Below are 26,292 nucleotides of genomic sequence, written 5' to 3'. Positions count from 1 at the left end.
GAAGCAGCCGGTGTGGCAGGCAGGTGGCCCATGGCTGCCGCATAGCCCAGCATGGAGCAGGGCCCCCACATCAGCACAAAAACCACCAGCACCACAAGGATGAGCCCTGTGTTCTCTTAATGCTCCTGGATGCTCTCTCCAGTGGGACCTTGGGGCTGGGTCCACAGGAGCCAGCCCACGTGGCTGAAAGAGCAGCCCAGCCCCAGCATGCATGGCAGGAAGGCCAGGGCTCCCAGCAGGCTGAAGTAGCAGGAGGTCCCAGCAGGGCTCGGGAGCAAGAGGCAGGCCTGGGTCTCGGGAGCCCCCCCTGTCTCCTCCTCCACTGCCACCCTCTGGAACAGCCAGTTGAGCAGGGATGCTGTGAGGCCCAGGGCCCACGTGGCCCCACAGAGCAGCAAGCGGGTGCCCCAGCCGGCTGGGAAGGCCAGGTCAGGCCGAGCCACAGCCACATGGCGCAGGAGAGCCGTGGCCACCATGCTATAGAAGATTCAGAACGTGGTGGCTGTGTTGGTGGCCTGGCTAATGGTGCAGATGGCAGGGCCCAGCCACCAGTTGTGCTGTAGGAAGCTCAGCAGCAGCACAGGCACCACGCAGGCCACGAACAGCAGGTCAGATAGCGTGATGTTCATCATGAGGCTGTGGGTCAGGGTGTGGAGCGGGTTGGGGGGAGCCTGGGCCCCAGCCCACCACCAGCAGCATGAGCCCATTAGCTGACAGCCCCACCAGCAAGATGAGGCCACAGACCCCAGCAAAGATGAGTCAGAGCAGTCGCTCAGGTGTGGCAGTGAGCTGCGTGGTGAACGGAGCACTGGGCTCCATTCTCCTATTTCAGACACACAAGGACAAAGTAGAAAGTCCCAAAGGCCGCCTTCCCCGTTCCTGCGGAGCCTCCTTTTTTCACAGACCCCTGCATGTAGTGGGCCCAGATAATGCCTGTCTTTGGCACATTAGCCCCTGCAGACCTCAAGACAACCCCATGGGATGGACTCCATCAGTACCCTGGGTTCAAATCCTGCCTCTGCTACTTGCTAGCTCCAGTACCATGGGAGTTATTTATTTATTTATTTAGAAACAGAATCTCACTCTATCACCCAGGCTGGAGTGAGATCTTGACTCACTGCAACCTCTGCCTCCTGGCTTCAAGCGATTCCCATGCCTCGACCTCCCAAAGTGCTGAGATTACAGGTGTGCGCCACCGCACCTGGCCCCTGGGAGAGTTACTTAATGTTTCTCTACCTCAGTTTCCTCAGCTGTAAGAAAGCAAAGAAATAAAAGAAAGAAAACAGATGTCAATAGTAGCTATCGTATGTGGTAAGACTAGGGTAATTTTGATTTTCTTCTTTAAAATTTATTTCTAAAATTCTGCAGGGAGTACACATTGCTTTCATAATCTGATAAATATATATGTGCATACACACACACACACACACACACATATGTATCTATTTTTTGACAAAACAAAAACCCTGCCCTGTGAAACAAGCAGGTTTAATTTGAGGTTCAAATGGAAAAGTGGGTCTGAAAGGGCTTTGAGAAGGTGTGAAGCCCCTCCCAGTGGTTCCCAAGCTTCTCTGCACTTTGGGATCACCTGGGGAGTTTCACAAATACAGAAGCCTGGGTCCCACCCCTAGAGACATGACATAGTTGGTCTGGGCTTTGGCATTTTTGAAAGATCCCAAATAATTCTAAGGGCAGACCAGCTTGGGAATCACTGCCCTCTAGGTTATGCCGTGCAGGCCCCTGGCAGGGTTGGGGAGTCTGCACCCAGTGGTCAGACCCTTTCTTCTCACCCCTGCTCTGTCCCACCTGTCAAGGGCAGGGGGAGTCCCTGATTGGGAGGACTCTGGCTAGAAGATGGGATGTAGACATCCTAGAGCCAACCCAGTGGCTGACGTCACCACTGGCCACCCTGCAGGCGAGGCCAGGGCCCAGGAGCTTTAGCTGGAGAGAGGCTTGCCTGCTAACTCAGTACATATTTCCCGAGCATTTGCTCTGGACCAGGTTCCGGGAATCCAGCAGCAAACAAGACACAGCAGAGGAGCCCTCATTGGAGTTGCCCTCCCCTTTTCTACCACACCAGGGTGGGGGCTGCAGACACCCTTCTCCTGAGGGTTCAAAGCCAGGTTTGAAGGAGTCTCTGAGTCCCTCCTGCAGAGCCCCAGCCTGGGGAACTTGGCTTGGTCTCTGGGGCCCCAGGGCAGCAACGTGCCTGAGGGCAGCTGAGGAGAGACTGGAGAGGGGGCCTCTGTGAATCCTGATGTCGGCCACCCTCCCTGGTCCCACCAGCTTCAGGGACGGCAGGAGGAGGGGAATTGAAGGACCTGTCCTGGATGAAGGCTGTCATCCAGCCACTTTCCTGGCATTTATCACTGCCTTTTCGTCTCTTTATCCTGGTCCACACCCACCAATGACATGGACTATTACTGAAGGGGAATTGGCAGGGAGCAATACGAGGCTTCAGGGACCTGACCCCTGCTTCCCTGAAGCATCCGCGTGTTCCTGTAAGCAGTTGCATAACTTCAGGGTTAAGTCTGTGGGTATCGGCGTTTGGGTTTAACACCGGCTCCAGCACTTACTTGCTACGTGACTACAGAGAAGTTACTCAGCCTCCCTATGCAGTACTTTCCTCTTCTGTAAGATGGGGGAGCACGCCTGATGGTGTGAGGGCTAAATGAAGTAACACGAGCTAAGTGCTCAGAACAGTGCCTGGCATACGGTAGGCACTGGATAAAGGAGGGACGTCATTCTGCCCTTGCTCACCCTCAGTTCCCAAAAGCCCTCTTCTCTTAGAGCTCCTGCCCAACCTTCATTCTCTCCCCATGCCCTCCCTTCTCACTCCACAGCCTGAGTCCCATCAGCCCAGTCCCACCCTCCTTTTCTTAATCAGACTCTGGCTAAGCCTAAGCCAGAGCCCCGTTGGCTGACATGCCCCAAGAATTCACCACTTGGCTGGAAGTTCACTCTGAAGTCTACCTCGAGTTTCTCCTGCTGCTGCCGTTGCCTGCTTTGTGCTACTCTGAGGTTCCTGGGTCCCGTTCCCTGGCTTGTGAGCCCTTTGACAGTAGGAAAGGCTGGTGGTCCTTGCACAGCTGTGCCCTGCCCGGCAGGTGGATCTGGCCCAAGAAAGCCAAAAGAGGGTGTGGAGTTTCTCCCAGAACTCCACCTCCTGCGAACCTGAGTTGCCTGAGGCCAGAGCAGAGCTGAGCTGAGACGGGGAGGCCTGGGGGCCACTCTTGTACACCAGGCCTCCTGCTCCACTGCCTCTCCCAGGAATCACACCCTGCCTACCTGCCTCATTAACTCCCTGGCCCAAAGGACAGAGATGTTGGTGCCTGCCAGGTCCCTGGGCCCCAGAGAAAGAGCCATTAGCAACTACAGGACCTGTTTCCCATCCTTACCCAGGGCCAGCATCACTCCAGCCCACACCCCCCCACCCCTCTCTCTGAGCACACTGAGAAACTGCTCAGTTCAGGGGCAGGCTTGTGGGCTGCGGGAGGGGACCCGAGATGGGAGAAGACATTGGGGTAAAAAGGATCAGTGAAGGGCCCAGTAAAAGAATCGGCTGGAGGGCCGGGTGCAGTGGCTCACGCCTGTAATCCCAGCACTCTGGGAGGCCGAGGCGGGTGGATTACGAGGTCAAGAGATCGAGACCATCCTGACCAATATGATGAAACCCCGTCTCTACTAAAAATAAAAAAATTAGCTGGGTGAGGTGGCGGGCGCCTATAGGCCCAGCTACTCGGGAGGCTGAGGCAGAAGAATGGTGTGAACCCGGGAGGTGGAGGTTGCAGTGAGCCGAGATTGCACCCCTGTGCTCCAGCCTAGAGACGGAGTGAGACTCCATCTCAAAAAAAAAAAAAAAAAAAGAATCAGCTGGACCATGGGAATCATCCACATGGAGTCTGGAGGTTGAATGGGGTCCGTTAAGGTAATCTAATCCAACTTTGGCAGCTTCAGATGCTGGGATCTTCTCTACCTCACCTTTCCCAAGCGTTACCTGTCTTCTGCTTGTGAGCGTCTGGTGATGGAAGGCTCACTGCTGCTGAGACATTCCTTTCAGAACTGAGAAGAGTGGTTGGGGCCAGGGTCTAAGACTGTGTGATTCAACAGCCCTCTGTCGCTCCCTCTTTCTCCTTCGTTCTCTCTCTGTAACTCTGTTCCTTGAACTGTCTTTGCTTGTCCCTCTATGAAACTGGGGTTTCCGTTGATTCAGCCAGGAAATCCCCCAGTGCCTGAAGGATTACAAAATACCAAACCCAGGCTGGGGGCGGTGGCTCACGCCTGTCATCCCAGCACATTGGGAAGATCACTTGAGCCCAGGAGTTTGAGACCAGCCTAAGCAACAGAGCAAGACCTTGTCTTTTCAAATAACTAAAAACTTCGCCAGATGTGGTGGCACGTGCCCGTGGTCCCAGCTACTTGGGAGGCTGAGGTGGGGGAATCGCTTGAGCCCAGACAGTTGAGGCTGCAGCGAGCGGTGATCACGCCAATGCACTCCAGCCTGGGTGACAGAGAGAGACCCTGTCTCAAAAAACAAACAAACTCAGTGCCTGGCACATGTTGTATGTTCCATTTGTGGTGATGGTAAGATGTGACAGACATACAAACACAGACCATGGCAGTCTCTCTAAGACTCTAAAGCAAGCTCTCCGAGGGCACTGGAAACCCCAGCCCTGGCTGATAAGGTTCAGCCACCATTCAGGAGGGGAATATTATGGAATTCTGGAAACTTCCGCAAAAGCTCCAAAGAGGAGTGTGTGAATGATTCTGAGTCTAGGCTGCCCAGCTGCTTGGACCCCCCCAGCCACATCCTAGCTGCCCCTCAAATGCATCCAGAGACTGACAACTCAGGCCAAAGGCCTGTGCTTGGGGACACTGTGGCATTGGAGCAGGGGGCGGGACCCCCAAATGTGACCCCTGGGAGGTGTGTTTCATATCGTGGGGAAAGGGAGTGAGGTTGGGGCTCTGGAAGACAGGACGGCATCAGGGCGTATCAGAGGCCTCCAGAACATTATTCTTCCCAGGAGCCGGATTCTGCTGGGAAGAAAGCCCATGCTTGCAATAGAAATAGCGAGGGAGACCAGGCCAACAGCGCCCTGCCAGGCGGAGCACAGAGGGACCGCTCTAACACCCAGCAACTTGTGATTAACAGGTTACACCAATTAGGAGCCAGCAGCACCCAAGGGAGCTCCTTGGGAAGTTTCTCTCCTCCTCCTCCACATCTCTTTTTTCTGATTATGTATTGAATACTGTTATTGTTGAAAATCTGAAAATACAAATATGTGTAAAATGGAAAGTAACACCCACCCCCCCACATTCTCCCTATAATTTTATCACCCACAGATGTGTGGCCAATATTTTGGGTGTATTTTCCTTAAGTCGTTTTTCTAGACTTTTTCTTTCTTTGGAGAGTTTCGCCACACCCCTGCCCCTCAAGCCTTGTTCACTCAGCAAAGCCCTCCTTTGGAGTGTGAAAGGCAGAGGTGATGCGGCCCTGCTCTGGGATCCGAGTCCTGATTTGAGAAGGGTTTTCCTGAACCTCCAAGCTGGTCCTCTGTGTCGTTGCTGCCCAGGAATGAAGGACAGGAGCTGAGGGACAGGAAACCCTGCGGGTGTCCATCCTACCCAGGACAGGACAGGTGATCAGGAGCAACAGCCGAATCTCTTGGGCGGCCTCTTGGGGGCCACCTCCACCAGCGAGTCCTTCAGGCCTTCTTCTTGCATCCTGAGTGACCTATGTGACAGTGCCAGGCATCAGTCCTCTCTCTCACCTCCTGGGGGCAGCATGGATGGGCCCATGGGTGCAGCTGGGGGCTGGGAGGCTGCACCCGCAACCCCCACACCAGCTCTGCCCCTGCCCTGAATTCCACTTGAGACCCGAAGAATCGAGTCACTGAGACTTTGACTTTCTCTCTCTGGCCTACTATGTGCCAGGCACTGTGCAGGACTCTGACTACGACAAAGAAGCCACCATCCCCTCCCTTGAGTAGTGAGAGAGACAGACAGGAAAAGGGGTGACTGCAGCCCAGGAGTGATGGGGAGGCACACAGGGACTTCACACCAGGTCCTGGAGGGATCTGGGGAGGAAGGAGATGGTGACCGAACTGAAAACTGAGCCATGGACAAGGTTTGCCAGCAGAAAGGGTGGGGGAGGTGCATCCCGGGCAGAGGGCCATGGCTCAGTGCCAAGAGAGAGCTTGGAGGCTGGGGAAGCAAAAGAAGTCCATTCACTTCTTCATGATATATTTACTGTGTGCCAGATGGTGCTCATCTGATCTAGCTCCCCTCATCCCTTACTCATTTTATTCATTTATGGAGCACCTAGGTCCCAGGTATGGGGAGAGGGGCTGAACAAAACAGACATGGCCCTGCCTTCCTGGACAACAAGAAAACAGATAAATACATATATCATTAATATGTGTCGTGTCAAGAAAGGCCATGAAGGACACAAACAGGGGCTGTGATCCAAAATAGTGATGGGAGGTGGGTGATCAGGGTGGGAGTCTCTGAGTGGCTGGAACTTAGCGAGTGTGTGTGTGTGAGTGTGTGTGTGTGTGTGTGTGGGTGTGTGTGTGTGTGGGTGTGAGTGAATGTGAATGTGTGTGTGTAGGGGTGGGGGAGATGGCACTAGAGATGCTGCAGGCCATTGCAAAGCATTTGGATTTTAATAGAAGCTACTGGAAGTTTGGGAGCAGAAGAGAGACACTCCTTTTCTCAGCCCTCTTTGCAAATGAAAAAACTGAGGCTCAGAGAACCTAAGTGCCTGTAGGGAGTGATTCAGCGAATGGGAATGGCAGAGCTGGAGCCAGGAGACTCTCAGTGCAGGGCTCTCTCTCCCCTCCGACTGGTGAGCCCAGGTCTTTAACTAGGTGCTTCCCTGACCCATTTCCTCAGAATGGGCCTTCCCGTCCCACCTGGGAGTGAAGAGTGGGGCTGGAGCTGGCCCAGAGGATTCTGCCAGGGAGGGTGGGGGCGGCGGGGGGCGGCGGGGGGCGGGCAGCACTTACCTGGCCAGGTTTACTACAGGCTCCAGGACGTTGTGACCCAAGGCGGCACTGCATTCCCCAAAATAGACCCCCAGTTCCTGCAGGCCAGACAGGGAAGGGCATATGTGCCTTGGGAGAGACAACTGAAAGGCCAGGCCATACCCTGCCACTGAAGTCCCGGCCATCGGAGTCCCAATGCATCCCTAAGCCGACCTCAGTGACCTTTGCTATTTTTGGCAAAGCAATTTCGTATGTTTCGACCTAACCTATATCTAGACTTGCAGCTGCTTACATGGTTTTCTATTATATTGTAAGCATTTTCCCCACACCCTTAAATATTTTTCCAAGACAGGATTCTTAATGGCAAATACTCCCCTCTCACATGAACATCCACGGTTTAACCACCAATTGCTGCCAAATGTGTGTTCTTATAAATAATATTTGAAAACCCTCATATAAACATGTTCGATTGTATGTTATACACGGGTATCCATTAGGTGTTCCTTTAGGGATTATTACTTCTGAGTCTTCCCTTAGGATAAATTGCTAGAGGATAAATTACTATGTCAAAGGGATGAGTTACTACTTTTAAGAAAAAGGCCGAGCATGGTGGCTCACGCCTGTAATCCCAGCACTTTGGGAGGCCGAGGCAGGCAGATCACTTGAGGTCAGGAGTTCCAGATCAGCCTGGCCAACATGGTGAAACCCCGTCTCTACTAAAAATACAAAAATTAGCCCAGTGTGGTGGCACACGCCTGTAATCCCAGCTACTAAGGAGGCTGAGGTGGGAGAATCACTTGAACCCAGGAGTCGGAGGTTGCAGTGAGTCGAGATCGTGCCACTGCACTCCAGCCTGGGTGACAGAGCAAGATTCCATCTCAAAAAAAAAAAAAAAAAAGAAAGAAAAAGAAAAAAAAAATTCCCTTCAAGCAGGAGCCACAATGATGACCTCACGATTTATGGGAAGTGGGAAGAGAAACAGGAAGAAAATACAGTATGCAAATGCCAAGAAGGGTTGTGTGAGAGGTAGGGCGAGGAGTGATTTTTCCCTCTATTTTTATTACTCTCCAGATTTTCTGGAATGTGGTTAAATGCTATTCATGAATAAATAGTATTCACTGTCTGGCAGTGGGGCTTTTGATGTAATCATCCCAAGGGAGAATTTGAGTCTTAAAATAGGAGAACTTAGAAGGCAGCATGTTAATTAGAGACCAGAGATAAAATTAAAATTTGATTGGGAATTTTAAACAAAGCTTTTAAAACCTTTTTACTCTGAAGCTATTTCTTATGTAGGTGGGGACATGGTATGGGAATGTGCTAATTCAACAGTGAGGTTCAGTGTCACGCCCGCCACTCCAGCCTCGGGGTTTGGGCTTAAAGCGCATCTCCAGAGGCCAGGGCTGTGTAGGAGGCAGAGGCAGCCAGGCTGCTGTCCACTCTGAACAGGCCTTTGGTTGGGGCAGGGGCAGGAATGGGCCACGGGTTCTTCTCGGCTGCCCAGGTAGGGTGATGCCTATCCACTACCTGCCAGGGAGGTGTCTGCCCAGTCCACGCACAGAGACGGGCTGATGCCCAAGTGCTTACCTGGGCCAGTTGCTGCCCGGCTTCCACGGACACTTGCCGTTCCTCCTCACAGTCCATCTTGTTTCCCAGGAGAATGATGACCACCCCATCCGACCCTGCATCCTGCGCACAGAACATGTTCTGTCAGCCACACCCACTGTGTGCCAGGCTCCTGGCACATTTGCCCTCCTAGAAGTTGAACTGTGTCCCCCACATGTTCCCCCTCTCAGGCCACATCCACTCCATAACCTTCTCACCTGGACGTTTTCCCCACCCTTCCTCTCTGCTGATAAACATCTCACCTATATTCCAAGGCCAACCTTAAGAACACCTCCCCCAGGAAGCCTTCCTGGATTGTTCCTGCCCATGCCCTCTCTTCCTGCCTGTGCTGAACAGTCCAGCACTTGATTACACATTTTCCCAATTGTCTCATGAATAATAATAATAATCGTTTCTGATTAATGAGTGATTGCTATACACCAGGTGCTGTGCTGAAAGTAATTCTATCAATTAATTCTCACAACTCCCCTATGAGAGAATTCTGGAAATTGAAATTCAGATGAGAACTCAATTCACTTGGCCAAAGTCACAGAGTTGGGGTGGGTGGGATTCAAATCTAGGTCCTGTCAGACCCCAGTGCTCAGCTCCCCTCTTCACACATTACCTTATCCTGCTTCTTTTGCTAAACTAGAAACTTCCAGAGAGAAGACAACATGGCTAACTTCACACCCCTCTGCTGTGCCAGCACACACTGCAGAATTTCAGTAGATATGCTTTGAGGAAGTAAGCAGGGGAAAAACTAGAGATGTGTGAACAGAGGAATTATCACGTGGAATGGCACAAGAACTACATTAGCCTCAAGTGTAAGAAGAAGACATTACAAACAGCTGCCGTATGTAGGAAGAGAATGTTCACGGGATAAAGGAAGTAGTTTGGTTTGAAGGCTGTACTATGTGGTTGTGGTTTCTTTGTACTACTGCATTCCCAGCTCATCCAACCACACGCCCTCAGTGGGCGGTGTCACCCATATGTCTGTCATGTCATTTGTAATCCTGGGAGAAAAGAGAGAGTGGGCAGGATATAAGGTCCCTCTTGACTGGAGGGACTGGGGCCAACCCCAGCAGCCATCTGCTCACCTGGAGACAGTCTAGCCAGTAGCGCACGTGGGCAAAGCTCTCCTGGGAGGTGATGTCGTACATGAGCACCACCCCGTCCGCCTTGCGGAGCAGCTGCCGCGTCATACTGTGGTACCTGCCCAGAGAGTCTGCATGAGGCCACACCAGGCATCCTGACCCCAGGCCCTGGCCTCTGCAAAGTGCGAGAAGTAACCTATCCTACTTCTAACTGCTTCCCACAGAGCATGTCCATATGCTTTCCTTCGTACAGTGTAGTTATTGATGACTAGGTAACAGTTCTCATGGCTCAAATTTCAAAAGGTCTCAAGGAGAACTCAGTGAAAAGTCTCCTTCGTTCTGCCCCATTCTGGAGCCACCCAGTCCCCCTCCCCAGAGGCAACCAGGGTTATCAATTTCTTAAATATTTTTCCAGAGGTATTTTATGTATATACATATATATACACACACATATATACACCCATACACATACATCTTTCCCCCTCTATTTTATATAATACAGTGCAAAACATTCATCATACTCATTAATATTCAGTGTTCTGCATTTTGTTTTTTTCCAGTTAACAGGATGTCTTGGAGAAATTTCCCTATCGGGCCGGGCACGGTGGCTCACGCCTGTAATCCCAGCACTTTGGGAGGCTGAGGCAGGAGGATCACTTGCGGTCAGGAGTTCCAGATCGGCCTGGCCAACATGGTGAAACCCTGTGTCTACTAAAAATACAAAAATTAGCTGGATGTGGTGGCATGTGTCTGTAGTCCCAGCTCCTCAGGAGGCTGAGGCACAAGAATCACTTAAGCCATGGAGGTGGAGATTGCAGTGAGCTGAGATCACGCCACTGCACTCCAGCCTGGGTGACAGAGCAAGACTCTGTCTCAAAAAAAAAAAAAAAAAATCCCTATTAGTACATAAAGAGAGTCCTCAGTCTTTGTGTGGCTTTATGGTGTTACATTGGGTGGACGGACCCTCCTTTATTTAACTGGTCCCCTATTGATGGACATTTAGGTTGTTTCCTGTGTTTCGTAACACAAGTGATAATGCTATAAATGGTCCTGGTCCCTTTATTATTATAGTCATATATGAGTCTATTTATAGAATGAATTTCTAGAAGTGGAACTGAAGAATCAAATAAGATATGCCTTTTAAGTTTTTATCACTGCCGGGTGCCGTGGCTCATGCCTGTAATCCCAGCACTTTGGGAGGCCGAGGCAGGTAGATCATGAGGTCAGGAGTTCGAGACCAGCCTGGCCAATATGATGAAACCTCATCTCTACTAAAAATACAAAAATTAGCTGGATGTGGTGGTGGGCACCTGTAGTCCCAGCTACTCAGGAGGCCGAAGCAGGAGAATTGCTTGAACCCAGGAAGTGGAGGTTGCGGTGAACCCAGATCACACCACTGCACCCTAGCCTGAGCAATACAGTGAGACTCCATCTCAAGAAGAAAAAAAAAAAGTTTTGATCACTACTGCCTAGGCTGAAAGTAGAAAACTAGCGTTTTCAGAAGGACAGGTGATTGGGTGGCTGTCCCCTAATGACCATGTTGGGACAGCCCTAATATACGCCCTGCCAGGCTGAGGGACCTCTGGCTCTGCTGCCCTCTCTCCCCTGTCTTGGGCTTGACTCATCCCTCCTTCCCTGACCTCCTGAATCCTTGGGGGGTAGTTGCCTCCTGCCTGTGTTATTGGGGCTGCTCCCTATCTCTCTGCACCCCTACGCTCAGCCTAGTTTCTTGACACCACTGATACGCAGTGCCCGTTACCTCTCTTGGCCAGCTGTGTCCCAGAGCTGCAGCACAAAGCACTTGTTGTCCACCAGCAAGGTTTTGACCCGAAAATCTACTCCTAGGACACATAGAGAGGGGTGAAGCCTACTAAGTTACCATCCAGGACTCCTAGCCAAGGCCTGCCCCAGTATACACCTGTCCCCTTTACCAGCTGAGGTGCGATGGAGCCCTTGGCTGCCAGGCTTCCCCTCGGCTCTGCATCCCATCCGTCCTCGAGGACCCACTTCCTCCAAGAAGCCTTCCCAGACCTCCCTGCCACACTGGCAAGTTGTGCCAACACAGGGCACCTTGTCTACGATGTTCATTCCTTAGGCCACCCAGAATATAAGTTTCATTATTTTATTTTTACAGTACTGTTTGTTCCATTCCCTAATTATTACATGCACTTTCCCCTCTCAACAAGACAGCAGCGCAGACAAGCAGCCCGAGGGGCAGAAGGAATGCTGGCTTCAGGCACCTGTTACACTGGTTACAGGACCTCAGGCAAGTCACTTCACCTCTGTGAGCCTCTCTTTCCTTGTCTGCAAAGTGGCAAATTAGAAAGACCTACACTGCAGAGTGGTTGGAGGATTAAAATGCTGTTTTAAAAGGCGTGGTGACACATGCCTGTAACCCCAGCTACTCAGGAGGCTGAGGCAAGAGAATCACTTGAACCCGGGAGGCGGAGGTTACAATGAGCTGAGATCGCGCTGCTGCACGATCTTGTTGCCTGGGCAACGAGAGTGAAACTCCATCTCAAAAAAAAAAAAAAAAAAAAAAAAATGCTGTTTTAAGTGACCCAGAGAGCATGCAATTCTGAATTGAAAAGAGGATAAAACTTCTGGTGTGGAGGCAGGGCTTTTCAGGTAGGTGGCCTTAACTTTGGGGGCCCAGCTAGGGCAAGAAACTGAACCAGGTCTTCAATTCTCTGCTTTCCTCATCTGTAAAATGGGGATAGATATGGAAAATGTACATTCAAATATAACTCTGTTGGCTCTGATTCTCTATCTGGTCCCATCCTCAAATGCAGGCAGGGTAGAGTTCTTAATTTGTGAGGTAGGGGGGCGGGAATGGAGGGAAGGTGACGCCAGGTAGGGAAATACTGACCCATGAAGGCAGGACCATTTCCTGTGGTATTTAAACCAGAATAGACGATAGCCACCGGGGGGCAGCAAACCATAGCTGGGATTGGGACAGAACTGGACCCAGCACTTGGATCTCAGGTACTCCCAGCAGGCTAGCAGTGCATGCCGGCTTGCCTGGTTGGTTGGTTGGTTAGTTGGTTGGTTGGTTGGTTTCACAATTATGCAGCTTGTGTTTTTCTTGATTGAATTTTGTGAGAACTTCTTACCACAAAATAAAGGAGGAGGCTCCATTCTAAGCAAGGCTGTTGTAAGGAATAAGACACGTATGGAAGATGCCTGGTGCATGGGAGGTGGTCAGTAAACAGTAGCTTAGGTGACTAATAATGGTAGCCTTGGCCAGGCACGGTGGCTCACACCTGTAATCCCAGCACTTAGGGAGGCTGAGGCGGGCAGATCACCTGAGGTCACCCGCCTGGCCAACATGGCGAAACTTCATCTCTACTAAAAGTACAAAAATAAGCCAGGTGAAGTGGCACACACCTGTAGTCTCAGCTACTTGGGAGGCTGAGGCAGGAGAATCACTCGAACCCAGGAAGCAGAGGTTGCAGTAAGCAGAAATCGTGCCACTGCACTCGAGCCTGGGTGACAGGGCGAGACTCCATCTCAAAAAATAAATAAATAAATAAATAAATAAATAAATAAATAAATAAAAACAAAATAATGGTAGTGTTGTAGAACCTGTGACCCCACTCAACATCAGGCCAGCCTGCTATAGGTTTCCTCTTCCCGAGGGAACTGCATTTCTAACTAGCTCCCAGGTGAGGCTTCTTGGGCAAGCAAAGTTTGAGAGCCTGCCCCAGGCCTCTCTTGTGGGGGGCTGTCATTTACCGACTGGTCTGGCACTGATCCCCAGTCGGCGTGTGCCCTGGTCTAATACAAAGACAGGCATGACTTCTTTGTCCCTAGGTGGGTCTCCCCTCCATTCCCTCGGGTTTGCCTTTTTTTTTTTTTTTTGGAGACGGAATCTCGCTCTGTCGCCCAGGCTGGAGTGCAGTGGCGCAATCTCGGCTCACTGCAAGCTCCGCCTCTCGAGTTCACGCCATTCTCCTGCCTCAGCCTCCCGAGTAGCTGGGACTACAGGCACCCGCCACTACGCCCGGCTAATTTTTTGTATTTTTAGTAGAGACGGGGTTTCACCGTGTTAGCCAGGATGGTCTCGAACTCCTGACCTTGTGATCCGCCCACCTCGGCCTTCCAGTGTTGGGATTACAGGCGTGAGCCACTGCGCCCGGCCGGGTTTGCTTTTCTGTAGCTCTGTACGGGGTTCAGTGGCCGCATATCCTGAACTTTTCGGGAGGGAAGCCTCTCTGCTTTCGGCCATTTCTTGCAGGAGCCACTGAGGTAGACATGATCAAATATTTACTTCTAATAATAATAACAACCATAATAACTAATACTTACTGAGTACTCACTACATGTCAGTTATTATTCTAAGATCTTGACATATTAACTCAACTAAACCTCAACCACTCTAGGAAGGCAGCACTACTGTCATCCCCATTATGCAGATGAGGATTTGGGGGTTCAAAAGGGTTAAATCATTTGTCCAAATTCAGACCCTAATAAGTGGAAGGGCTAAGATTTGAACTCAGGCACCTAGGTTTCTAATTTACCACACTCTATAAATACATTCTGTGTAAAATATCCAGCTTGCCCAAGGTGACTTCCTGCCAGACCATGGCCGCCCAGCCTGGAGATAGTCATGAGCAAATCCAACCAGCACAGACCCTGCTCTGGCCTGCCCACGGGCCACATGAGTGGAGACTTGCTTGTTTTCACCATCAACTCTTGCAGGCACCTAAATTGCAGGGTGCACTGTTGATGTGGCACATTATAAGCTAATCAGATCAATGCAGAAAAAGCAAATTACCTGTAATTAGAGACGATTAGTGAAATAGTAAGGTTATGCCCATATAAAACAATGTCTAATCCAGGGCCCGTGGCCAGGGCAGAACCTGCAGCTTCCTCAGGGAGGTCTTGGTCTGGGCCTGCTCCAACTCGTTGGCCCTGGCCCCTGCGTCTCTCCTCGCTCCCTGCCACCCTCCCCAGTGCCCTTACCCACGGTAGCTGTCAATCCGGTGGCGAAGGAACTCTGGTGCAGCAGGTGCAGGAAGGATGTTTTGCCCACGTTGGAGTCTCCCAGGAAGATGACATGGAAGAGGTAATCAGGGTTAATCTGGAGTCCCCCTCCAGCCATGGGGTCTCCCGGGGATGGGGTCAGCCCAGGTTCCCTGGAGTCCATTCCTGGATCTTCAAGCCTGCTCTCTGCCCTTGATTCCCTGGAGTGAGGGGGGCCTTGTTCTTCTGTGTGAGCGGTCATGAGGGATGGCCTGGGTTGGGCTTCCTGCTCAGCCATGCTGGGAGGGATTTGCGTGGGTTCCTGGGGTCCTGCTCCAGCCCCAGTCTGAGCGCCCCCGGGAGGAGAGCCCCTTGGAGGTGCCGGTTTTCCAGGAGCGGGGGCTTCTGCTTCCGCCTGAGCCTGTGGTGTGGCAGATGGGAGAGAAACAAGCAGAGAATCTTGCTGGGAGAGTTCCCAATGCGCAGTTTCTAGGCCATGAGCCTCAACCGACTGCTCTGAACTGAGGTCTTGCCCACCTCGGCCCTCTTGTTTTCCTTCCTCATACCTGGGTTCCTCTTCCAGCCCCTGGTGGGGGAGGGCAGGCAGCTCACCCAGCCCAAGGACCTGGCCGTGAGCTTCTCTTAGCCCCTCAGGAAGGCCCTCCTGCACCGCTGGGCCTGCCTGGCCCTGCTCCAGCCTCTCTGTGGGCACCGGACCCACAAACTCCAGGCCCTGGAAGGGCTCAGCTGGCCCCAGGGTGAGGGCTCTGGCCCTCTGGGTCCCTGGTCTTGGCTCAGAGCCAGTGGCATGCAGGTCCTGCTGGAGGGCATCTCTCTGCCTGGGCGGCTTGGCTGGGCCCACTCCTGTGAGGGCAGTTGTGGGTGAGGGTCCAGGCTGGGTATCCCTCTTAGTCATGGTGGGAGGGGTTTGTGTGGGTTCCTGGGGTCCTGCTCCAGCCCTAGGCTGAGCCCCGCTGGGAGGAGCCCAAGACCCAGGGCCCTTGTCATCTGGGTCTGAGGCCTGGATCTGTTTGCTGGACCCAGCTGGGGCCTGGGGAGGGGGAGAGTTTGCAGGGGGAGGAGGCCCATCCTCTAAAGGAATGAGCACTTTGAATGCAGGTGCCACCAGGCTTCCTGAGAGACCCCAGAGGAGGCGGCCCTCGGGTGTGGACCCCGGCTCCTGGTTGGGGTCCGGGTCGTGCGGTTCAACAGGCTGCTCTGCTCTAATGTCCTGCTCATCTGGGTCCACTCCTTTGCTGTCCTTGGCGCTGAAAGTCACCCCAGGGGGGGTCCTTGGAGCCCCATCTGGATCTGAAGATGGCTCCTGACCAAATAGTAAAGCCTGTGGCTCCGAGATGGAGATCTGCCTGACGACACGGGGCGTCTGGGGGCCTGAGGCAGCTCTTGGGGTCGGGGGCGGGCTCCAGCAGAGCTGCAGGGCTCCGTGCGGAGGGCTGCCAAAGTTGCTCAAGAGCTGGTCCCAGTCATCGTTGTCCCCAAATAGCCCAGGCAGGGGGGCCTCCTCGAGGGAGGCAGCCTGAGGGTCTGGGGTCTTCTCACCCACTGCAGGAACACTGGAAAGGAAGCAGCGAAGCAAAGATCAGGGGAGGGGCAGGTAGGTGGTGTCACACTCATCCCACCTGCAGCCCTCACCATCCCTTGCTCTCCCCACGGCCAGGTCTCCTCCCGGTCCTTGCTCAGGCAATCCTTCTCACCTGGCGTGTGCTCCCCATTCCTCCTCCTCATCCAATCCTGTCCATCCTCAAGACCCACATGAAGCCTCACCTCCTCCAGAAAGCCTTCCTTGATCATTCTGGCCCATCCCACTTCTCTGAGCTATAACAAGTAGAGTGAGTGCCTGCTAGGGATCTAGCACTGCACTAGGACGTGTGTGTGTGTGTGTGTGTGTGTGTACACGCACACACGTGCATGTTTTAATTCTAGCCATGTGGTCTTGGGCACAGGTGTTTCCCTTTTTTGTGCCCCAGTTTCCTCATCTGAGAAATGGGCGTAATAGTTCCAGCTTGGCAGAGGGTGGGGTTTAAGGAAGGAGGCTGTGTGTGCACTGTGTGCTAGCTAGATCCTTAGAGAACTCAGAGTTCCCCACTGGTTCCAGGCGGCCCCTAGAGTCCACCCCAGTCCAGGGATAGCAGCCACTTGCCTCAGTTTCTCCTCCACCTGCCAGGACACCCGGCCCCTGGCGGCATCCAGGCGCCCCCTGGTCACCTGCAGCTGCCCCCGCACCTCCTCCAGCCGCCCAGCCAGGTCACGCTTGGCCTCCTGCAGCTGCTGGTTCTCTGAGGCAGCCTCCTGACGTGTGCTCCTGAGGTGGGAGAGCTGGGCCTCCAGCTGCAGGGTGGATGGTGAGGCGGAGAGAAGCCCAGATGCCCTCCAGGGCAGCAAAAAGCCTCCCAAGGCCATCGTGGGACACAGACCCCCACCCCCTGTCCAGGCTCCTGGAGACCCAGCTTAAATCAGAGTAGGAGTGGGCGGTTATCCCTCCTTGGCCTAACTAGCTCCATTAGCTCCTGTCCAGGAGGGGCATTGGAAATCCTGGGGTGGGCACCTAAACCAGATCCCACCCTCCCTCTACTCAGCGCCCTGCAATGGCCGCTGGCCCCTGAGCCCATCTGGTCTACAGGGGGCTCCTGATCCACCAGCAAATCACATGACCCAAAGAGGGAGCATTGCCTGGCCAGGTGCAGGGAAAGGCAAAGCTCTTGCAATGGCCTCCAGGACCCTGCACAGTCTCCTGCAGCCTCCTCACCTCCTCTCATGACCCTCACCTCCTTTCCTATGGCTGTTGCCTCTCAGTCTGTTCCCGTCCACAGCTCTGCTTACTGTTCCGTGAACTTCCACAGCACATGCCCGCTCAGGGCCTTCGCACCTGCTGTTCCCTCTACGTGGCTGCCCTTCCCCCGCATAGCACACTTCTTCATGTCTTCACTCCAATGCCATCATCTCAGCCAGGCCTTCCTTGACTCCCTTCTCAACTTACTTTGACTACGATTTCAACTCCCCTGACTCTTCTATCCCCCTTCCCTGTTTCGCTTTATTCTCCTTAGCACTGATCACCATTTCCTATGTTATGTATGTCACCTGTCTGCCTGACTAGATGGTAACTCTGTGGGCAGAGGTTTGTGTCTGTCGTGATCCTCAGGACCTGGAACAGTGTCTGGCACATAGTTGGTGCTGGGTAATTAGCTGTGGGGTGAAGGAATAAATGGTTGGAGGGGAGAAGCTTCACGTCCACAGGGGGCAGGACGAAATGGCCCCATGTGTAAAGCCCTATCTCTTCACTTGGCAGGAGGGGCCTGCCTCAGTTTCCAAGGAGCAGCTGCAGAGGCACCTGGGAAATCAACCTGGTAACAGGGCCAGCCCAGGCCGTGGTGAGGAAGGCTCGGGGAATCTTGTCCCAGGCTGAAGGGTGCCTCTTGTCCTAGTTACAGCAGAGCACAATTTTACCAAGGTCAGTGGTCTTCAAGTTGAAGAAGGAAGAGATAATGGGGCGCGGATCACAAGGTCAGGAGATCGAGACCACAGTGAAACTCCATCTCTACTAAAAATACAAAAAATTAGCCAGGCATGGTGGTGGGTGCCTGTAGTCCCAGCTACTCAGGAGGCTGAGACAGGAGAATGGCGTGAACCTGGGAGGCGGAGCTTGCAGTGAGCCAAGATTGCGACACTGCACTCCAGCCTGGGCGACAGAGTGAGATTCCGTGTCAAAAAAAAAAAAAATGGGGCAGGGTCTCAGACCCAAACACTCAACCACAGTGCCACCCGGAAGTGACTACAGCCTATAAGACCTGCAGTGTTGGGGCAGCAGCAAGTAACCTGACCCTAAGCAGGAAGTTAGGTCAGTTTCAGAGATGAACAACTGAGGCACAAAGCACCTACTATGTGCCAGGCACTGTCTCATGCCCTCACATGTAGTACCTCTAATCATCACAGTACCTTCTAAGGCAGGAGTTCTGATTTCCATGTCTCTGATGGGAAACTGAAGCTCATAGATATTAAAAACCTGTTCAGAAGTGGGTTTCTGGGAAACCCTGTCACTCACCTCCCTCTGGCCCTCAGCTAGTCGCTGCACCTCGCGCTCCTTGGCCTCTAGGACGTCCTGCATCTGGGAGGTGAGGGCCAGGCCCCGAGAGTCACTCTGTGGAGTAGGTAGATTCAGCCCTCACCCTGCAGACTCTAAGAGCTAGCCGGGCAGGCCAGCCCCTCTCACATTCCACCTCCACCCCCTGGGGTGCCTGGGCCAGGATGTCCCAGCAGGGAGGGTTCTCAGGACAACTCTCCCAGTTCCAGCCTAGATTGGGGCAACAAGGAGACTTGGCAGAGATGAGAAGGGGGCCCAGGCTCGACACTCCCCACCCCATCTCTCTGGGGAACACAAGCTGCTCAGGGCAGGGAGAGGATTCACTACAGCAGCTTCCTGTGCCCCACCCTGGCCAGTCACTGGCCCCACTCTTTAGCCAGCAGAGGCATCCCGGGCAGTGGGAAGGAGGCAGGCTGCCAGCAGGAGCCCACCTTAGCCTGCAGCTGCTGCTTCTCCTGGCGGATCTGCTGCTCCATCTCCTCATAGAGCTGCTGGACCTCGCGGTGGTGGTCGGAGTCACGCCTGGGAGGAGCAGGAGTTGGGGCCAGGCAGCCCATCAGCGCCTCTGGGAGCCTGCTGCTAGCAGGGGCAGTCTGGGCTTGGGTTTGGAATCCATCCTATTGCTTTCCTCTATCTGCCGGCAGTCACTGACTTCTGTCACCCTGAGAACAGCCATCCCAGTAACAACCCCCGACCCATACGACTTTGACATCGGTCCTGCTGATCCTACCATGCCGACCCTTGTAACCATCACGGGTTCCCCTGGCCAGGATCTCATCGTCCCCATCACCCCATCACTCAGTCCCCACCTCCCTCTTTCACCATCCTCCAGCACATAACCCAACTCCAGGGTCAACACATGCATTACAATCTATGGGAGCAGGCCCCCTGGAGTTGGGCATCACAGTGGGTCCTGTACCAAGACACACCCTGCCCTTCCCACTCCTGCCATTACCAACTCTGTCCTCCCCACCAGGTCCCCTGAGCCACCTCTTCCTCCAGCGCAGCTCTGCCCTATCCAGCTCATAGGCCCAGCTGTAGAAGGAGCTGGGGAAATTCAATCAGATTACACGGGAATGTGAAGAGCACCTACTTGGAGTCAGACACCCGGCCGGGCCCCCCACTCACTTCCTCAGGGTCAGCTCTAGGGCCTCCTTGTCCGCCTGGACCTCCTGCAGGCGGCTGGTCATCTTGGCCAGAAAGCCTGCCAGGTTGCCTGCCAGCTGGGGCTCCTCCTGCCAGATTTCCATCTGCCTGGGGAGGGGAAGACAGCCAGAGATGGGAGGGTCAGACACGAGGTGGGATGGAGAAGCAAGGGGAGCCCCACTCCTCAGTTTTCACTGCAGCGCTCCAAGAGACTTTGGCACCTGGGCCAAATCTATCGACACCCTACGAGATGCAACTAAAATGCCACCTCCTCCAGGAACCATTCCCAGGTGTGCCCTCTCCCTTCTTGAACCCCTGCCACACTTTGTCTCTCTATGACTCCATAATAGTGGGATGGGGGGATTTGGGATCCTGATGGCCCAGGGCTTCCATCTGCCCTCTCTATTCTCTCACTCTGAGGCTGTGTGACCTTCAGCAAGTCCCGAGCCCTCTCTGGGCTCATTTGTAAAATGGGGTGGGGAATGATACCTGCCAAGCAAGGTCATCAGGGAATGAGAGGCGCCTGATGAAAGCACCAGCTCAGGGCCTGCCACACAGTTGGTGCCCGATGAAGGCTGCTTTCACATGGATTTAATTAAGTCATGAGGACGGATGCCAGAGGGCTGAGCCTAGGCCAAGCTGCCAAGTGAATACAAGGCTCCCCACCCCCTTGCCCCACCGGTCTACACCCTAAGTCCCACCTTGCCTGCCTCACTGCACCTGGCCCCACCCTCCAAGAGCCAAGCTTGAGGAATCTTGTCCTCACAGAACCCCACGGGTGGGGCGAGCAAACCTGGGCCTGTGGATGAGGGCAGTTCCCTCACTGGTTCTAACAGACCCTGGGGGTCCTAGGAGGGGACGTTAGCAGGCAGGGCTCCCTTTCTCTCTCTCTCTCTTTTTTTTTGAGACAGACTCTTGCTCTGTTGCCCAGGCTAGAGTGCAGTGGCGCGATCTCAGCTCACTGCAACCTCCACCTCCCAGGTTCAAGCGATTCTCCTGCCTCAGCCTCCCAAGTAGCTGGGATTACAGGCATGTGCCACCACACCCAGCTAATTTTTGTATTTTTAGTAGAGATGGGGTTTCATCATGTTGGCCAGGCTGGTCTGGAACCCCTGACCTCAGGTGATCCACCCGTCTCAGCCTCCCAAAGTGCTGGGATTACAGGCGTGAGCCACTGTGCCCAGCCAGGGCTCCCCTTCTCTAAGCAAACCCTCACTGAGTTAAGAAAGGCACCCGCAGGGACCCACATGGTTTTAAGAATTCAAGTGCCCTTAGTAAGCTAAGCCCACTCACTAGTCCTCCTGGAGAGTGACCCTACAGGGCAGGACAGGGCAGGGAGGTGCGGGGGTGGGAAGGACTCCCCATGAGCAGGCATCCTCTGCACGTGGTTTTAACCCCACAATAACTTTTAGGCTCATTCTGCAGCCCAGGAAACAGAGGTCAGAAGTCAAGCCATCCCTGTGGTCACACAGCTAGCCAATGGCCAAGCCAGTATTTGCACCTGGCTCTACCTGGCGCCTGCCCCCACCTGGCGCCTGCCCCCTTGACCCCTGCTGTGTCCAGGAGAGCCCCTGCCGTCAATGGCTGGCAGAGCCTGTCCCCATGCACATGCCGCCCTGGCCTTACTTGGGAAGTAAGTGTCCAGTCCCCAGCTGCTCCATGAAGCCGAGGAACGCCTCCTTCTCCACAGCATCGGCCTCCTCCAGAGCTGGGAAGCTGGTGGTAGCAGATACCCGCTTAGAGGGCAGTGGCTTCCTTCTGTGGAGCCTGTGGGGGCTCTGGCTGGAGCCAAAGATGTTTTCTGTGGGACAGAGGTGGACAGAGGGGAGCACAGTGGAGTTGGGCCCTGGCACCTGGCCTCCCACCCAGCCCTGCTCCAGCCCTCAGGGAAGTAATTCTACTTGTGCCAGTCACATTTATACAGGGCTACATTCATATATTTCTCATATCAACCTCAGGAGTCTGTTTAAGGTGCCCATTTTACAGATGAGTATCTGAGGCCCAGAGACACGAAAAGACTTGTTGGAAATCCCACCGCACCTCGAAGGTGGTGAACAAACTCTTCATGCACTCAAACAAGGGATACATATTGAGCATCTACATGACAAAATTAACCAAAATCCCTAACATGGAGCTGACATTCCAGTGCGAGTTGAAAAGAATATATATATATATTAAGCCAACTTGCTAAGTGAGCCAAAGGAATATGCAGGGTAATTTCCACTGAGAGACTGGGAGGATGGACTTAGATGAGGTGGCTAGCAGTGTCCTAAGGAGGTGACATTGGAACTGAGGTGTGAATCACAAGAAGGAGCAAGCTATGTGGGCTCCAGAGAAGCGTGTCCCCGGCAAAGAGAACTGCACTGCAGGGGCCCTGAGGCAGGAGCTGGGCTAGCAAGATGGACGAGGTGAATGGCACTGAGTGAGCCAGAGAGGGTGGCAGCGTCTGGATGGTGCAGGCCTTGCAGGCCCCAGGAAGGGGCTTCCAGTTTGTCCCACAGGCACTGGGAAGTTCCTGGCATGGCGGGCATGATTTGATTCAGGAATGAAGACGGCCCCAAGGCTGCATGGACAGCAATGCTCCCTCTGCGCCCCACGGGCAGTTCCTCCTGCCCAGCCCCTGAGTTCTCCTGCCCACCCTCAGCTTCTCCATTGCCAGAACTGGAGCAGCCTCCTCCTGGAGTGGGCCCACGCGTAAATGCAGATTCCTGGCCTCCTCCGCTGGTCTCCAGGCTTTTGGAGACTCAGCTGACCTGAGAACTTTGGGGGCCTTTGTGGACACTGAAGGTTGATCTGTGTCTTGCAGGGGCTCTGTGAGGACACCACACCTTCCATTGCCTGGGCCGGAAGGTCTTCCCAGGGAAAAGATTAGTGGGAGGATTGTGCCCTGCTGGCCCTGGGCTCCCTAAGTCTTGTCAGCCCATCTAGAGAGGCAGGTGCTGGGGCGGCGCTGCCCAGTGGGGGCTCAGCACCTGGAAAGCCCCCACCCCTAAATATCACCCTCTGCTGCTCCCTGGCCCATGGAATTCCCTTAACCAAAGCCACAATGTTACTCTCCTCAGGCAGAAACACATCTGTGGTGTCAAGACCTCGGGCTCAGGAGAAGCCTTTTACTGGGGAGAAGACATAGGAGGAGTCAGAAAGCAAGCCCAGAGGCCTCCCTGGAGGGCAGTGGGGATGCAAGGGGGAGGGCCCCGGACCACTGTGGCAGCTGGGGATGGGGGGTGAAAGTCCCTGGGAAAATGGTTGCCTTTCTAACAACCCAGCCTAGCTCCATGCAGGGCACACTGCACGGAACACCTGGGTGCCCAGAGGCCCTCCAAGGACAGACATACTGAGTCCAGAGCTGAATTCTTCAAGGGATAGGTGTCCCTTCCGCTCCATGTCCAACCAGTCGAAAATCATCTCTGACTCTTCCTTGCTGCCCAGGAAGCTGAACTTGGCCACCTGGAAGGAATGGGCAAGTTGGGCAGGTGTTCCCACTGGGGAAGGCTCTCACCCTCCAAAACGGAGAGATGTTTGTCTTCAGCCACCCCTACCTCACCTCGCCCCAATGTCAGAGCCCCCCCAGTAACCTGACCCAGGGCCTAAGCTTGACGTTCCCAACCCCACCCAAGGCAGCCCTCCCAGCAGGGCCCTGAACTGGCTCCAGCCCTTTTCACTCTCTCCATTCAAACTCAAAACGTACCTGTCCTAAGTCCCATGTCTTTAGGAACTTGATAAAGGACAGCAGCCAATCCTCCCCAGAATGTGGTGATCAGTGTCCAAAAATTATCTGGGGTCGGGCGCGGTGGCTCATGCCTGTAATCCCAATAGTTTGGGAGGTGGAGGTGGGTGGATCACCTGAGGCCAGGAGTTCAAGATCAGCCTGGACAACATAGTGAAACCTCGTCTCCACTAAAATACAAAAATTAGCCGGGCATGGTGGCAGGCGGCTGTAGTCCCAGCTACTTGGGAGACTGAGGCAGGAGCATCACTTGAACCCAGGAAGCAGAAGTTGCAGTGAGCCAAGATGGTGCCATTGCACTCCAGCCTGGGTGACAAGAGTGAAACCCCGTTTCAAAAAAATAAAAATAAAAAAGTCAATGAGTTAAATCTTCTATAAGAGTTCATTTTATATATCATGGCCTACAGGTCATGATTTTACCTTTTTGAAAATTACAACAAGTTTTAGACTAAGGTCTAGGAGATGGCCCAGTGGGCTCATCTGGCAGAACCAGGTAGCCTGCATGGCTGCACAAGTGCACGTCATGGGCTCTTTGAGCCCACACACTTTGGCTCTCAGAGGGAATCCCCAAGCATAATAGAACTTTTGAGTTTGCTGATTCTCTGTTTCTCTAGTTACTTTTTTTTCCTTTTTGTGAATTTCATGTTTTTATCTGGGGCTGCACATGACTGATAAGTTATTCCCCATTGGTGGCAGCAGTGATGGTCTGGTCTAAACCAGTGATGGTCTTTATGTTCTATTTGGTGATCTCTGAGGGATGCATCATGGAGACCTAATGCCTATTGGTTGAAAACAGAAAAACTGGTTTGCTAATTGTTTTGTTGTTGTTGTTGTTGTTGTTTGTTTTTCTATTCGTGATCTCAAATTAGTTAAGAATTCCAGGCCGGGCACAGTGGCTCATGCCTGTAATCCCAGCACTTTGGGAGGCCGAAGGGGGGGCAGATTACTTGAGGTCAGGAGTTCGAGACCAGCCTGGCCAACATGGTGAAACCCTGTCTCTACTAAAAATACAAAAACTAGCTGGACATGGTGGTGGGCACCTGTAATCCCAGCTACTTTGGAAGCTGAAGCAGGGGAATCACTTGAAACCGGGAGAAGGAGGTTGCAGTGAGCCGAGATGGCACCACTGCACTCTAGCCTGGGCGACAGAATGAGACTGTATCTCAAAGAAAAATAATTTCATATCCACTGGGAAGGAGAACAGCTCTTTGAGATCTGGATTGGTGAGTTTTCATGTTTCACGTTGCTGTGTTTACTTTTTTTTTGAGATGGAGTCTCACTGTCATCCAGGCTGGAATGCAGTGGCCCAATCTTGGCTCACTGCAACCTCCACCTCCCGAGTTCAACCGATTCTCCTGCCTCAGCCTTTTGAGTAGCTGGGATTACCTGTGCCTTCCACCACACCTGGCTAGTTTTTGTATTTTTAGTAGAGATGGGGTTTCACCATGTTGGCCAAGCTGGTCTCGAACTCCTGACCTCAGATGATCCATCTGCCTCAGCCTCCCAAAGTGCTGGGATTACAGGTGTGAGCCACCACACCCAGCCTGCTGTGTTTACTTTTGATCTGTGACTGGAACTGTAGAAATGAAGCAAGACATTCTCTGTGTGTCTGTGTATCTATATGTCTGTAATAGACAAGCCTTTAACTTTTTTTTTTTTTTTTTTCGAGACGGAGTCTCACTCTGTCACTCAAGCTGGAATGCAGTGGCGCAATCTCGGCTCACTGCAACCTCCACTTCCTGGGTTCAAGCGATTCTCCTGCCTCAGCCTCCCGAGTAGCTGGGATTACAGGAATGTACCACCACCCCCGAAAGGTCTTTAACTCTTATTGTCAATGTGAAATACTCTTGTACATCTGGAAGGTATAAATAACTTAGTGTACTATGTCTCTTAAAGGAATTCTGTGTTGATTAGTTCGTAGAGACAAATAAGTGATTATATAAATCTAATTCTCCTAAAAATAACAGAAAATAACTGAAATTTGAATGCTTTAAATGAGTTAGACTTAAAACAATTCTTACAAATCACTAGCTCAGAAAATTTTTCAGGAGCCAGGTCAATATAATTAACATGATTCTTTGAACAAATTAGACTGGTTTAATAATTGTTTTGACAAAACACATATAATAGCTAGCTGTCTTTTCTGTGCTTTATGTTAAGTATAATTCAAGTATACATTCTGTTTTTCATAAGGTCTATATTTGTTTTCTGTGAAGAAACGAGTTAATCTAGATTTCCTATACTTCTCATTTCGACTTTCGGATCAAATGAGTCAACTTTACATATGTTTGAGATTATGAACATGTAAATTTGTGCCCCGCTAAATTGATTAATTATTCTAACAAATAAATTTTGTATCAACAGTAATTAATTATATTTTCTAGTGTGTCACCTTAAACACAGTTTCCAAGATTCTTAGGTAACTTTAAAATTTGTATTAATTTTGAATTAATATTGAAGTACATTAATTAATAAATAATTTTTGGCTATCTCGATAATTTCTAAAACAAATTTAATACTGAAACATTGATTGCTAAGCATATTTTTAAGTTGACATATTTTTTACTTCTTATTTTCACATGCTAGAAAGTAGCTATATCTTTGGGTAATGTTAATAAATGAATTCACTTTTTTCTGCTTTAAAAAGTTGTGCAGGCTGGGCGAGGTGGCTCA

The 26,292-nt window shown here is 52.4% G+C and overlaps 1 protein-coding gene across 1 annotated transcript in view; it reads right to left on the bottom strand.

The window, feature by feature from the left end:
* Nucleotides 1-1,394: 1,394 nt before the first annotated feature.
* RAB44 (RAB44, member RAS oncogene family) overlaps nucleotides 1,395-26,292 on the bottom strand; it is a 31,878-nt gene continuing 6,980 nt past the window's right edge. Inside the window, exons 2-13 of the mRNA XM_055263425.2 lie at nucleotides 23,228-23,339; nucleotides 21,519-21,693; nucleotides 19,875-20,000; nucleotides 19,178-19,268; nucleotides 18,708-18,803; nucleotides 16,809-16,996; nucleotides 14,648-16,221; nucleotides 11,442-11,523; nucleotides 9,686-9,800; nucleotides 8,571-8,672; nucleotides 7,008-7,084; nucleotides 1,395-5,734 (exon numbers count right to left, since the gene is read on the bottom strand). Of these exons, the coding sequence (XP_055119400.2) occupies nucleotides 5,644-5,734; nucleotides 7,008-7,084; nucleotides 8,571-8,672; nucleotides 9,686-9,800; nucleotides 11,442-11,523; nucleotides 14,648-16,221; nucleotides 16,809-16,996; nucleotides 18,708-18,803; nucleotides 19,178-19,268; nucleotides 19,875-20,000; nucleotides 21,519-21,693; nucleotides 23,228-23,339 (2,829 nt within the window). The 3' untranslated portion in view covers nucleotides 1,395-5,643. The remainder of the gene's footprint in view (nucleotides 5,735-7,007; nucleotides 7,085-8,570; nucleotides 8,673-9,685; nucleotides 9,801-11,441; nucleotides 11,524-14,647; nucleotides 16,222-16,808; nucleotides 16,997-18,707; nucleotides 18,804-19,177; nucleotides 19,269-19,874; nucleotides 20,001-21,518; nucleotides 21,694-23,227; nucleotides 23,340-26,292) is intronic.

The sequence above is a fragment of the Symphalangus syndactylus genome, chromosome 23 (assembly GCF_028878055.3).
Source record: "Symphalangus syndactylus isolate Jambi chromosome 23, NHGRI_mSymSyn1-v2.1_pri, whole genome shotgun sequence".
Taxonomy (NCBI): domain Eukaryota; kingdom Metazoa; phylum Chordata; class Mammalia; order Primates; family Hylobatidae; genus Symphalangus; species Symphalangus syndactylus.
This window is presented reverse-complemented; position numbering and strand designations above follow the sequence as displayed.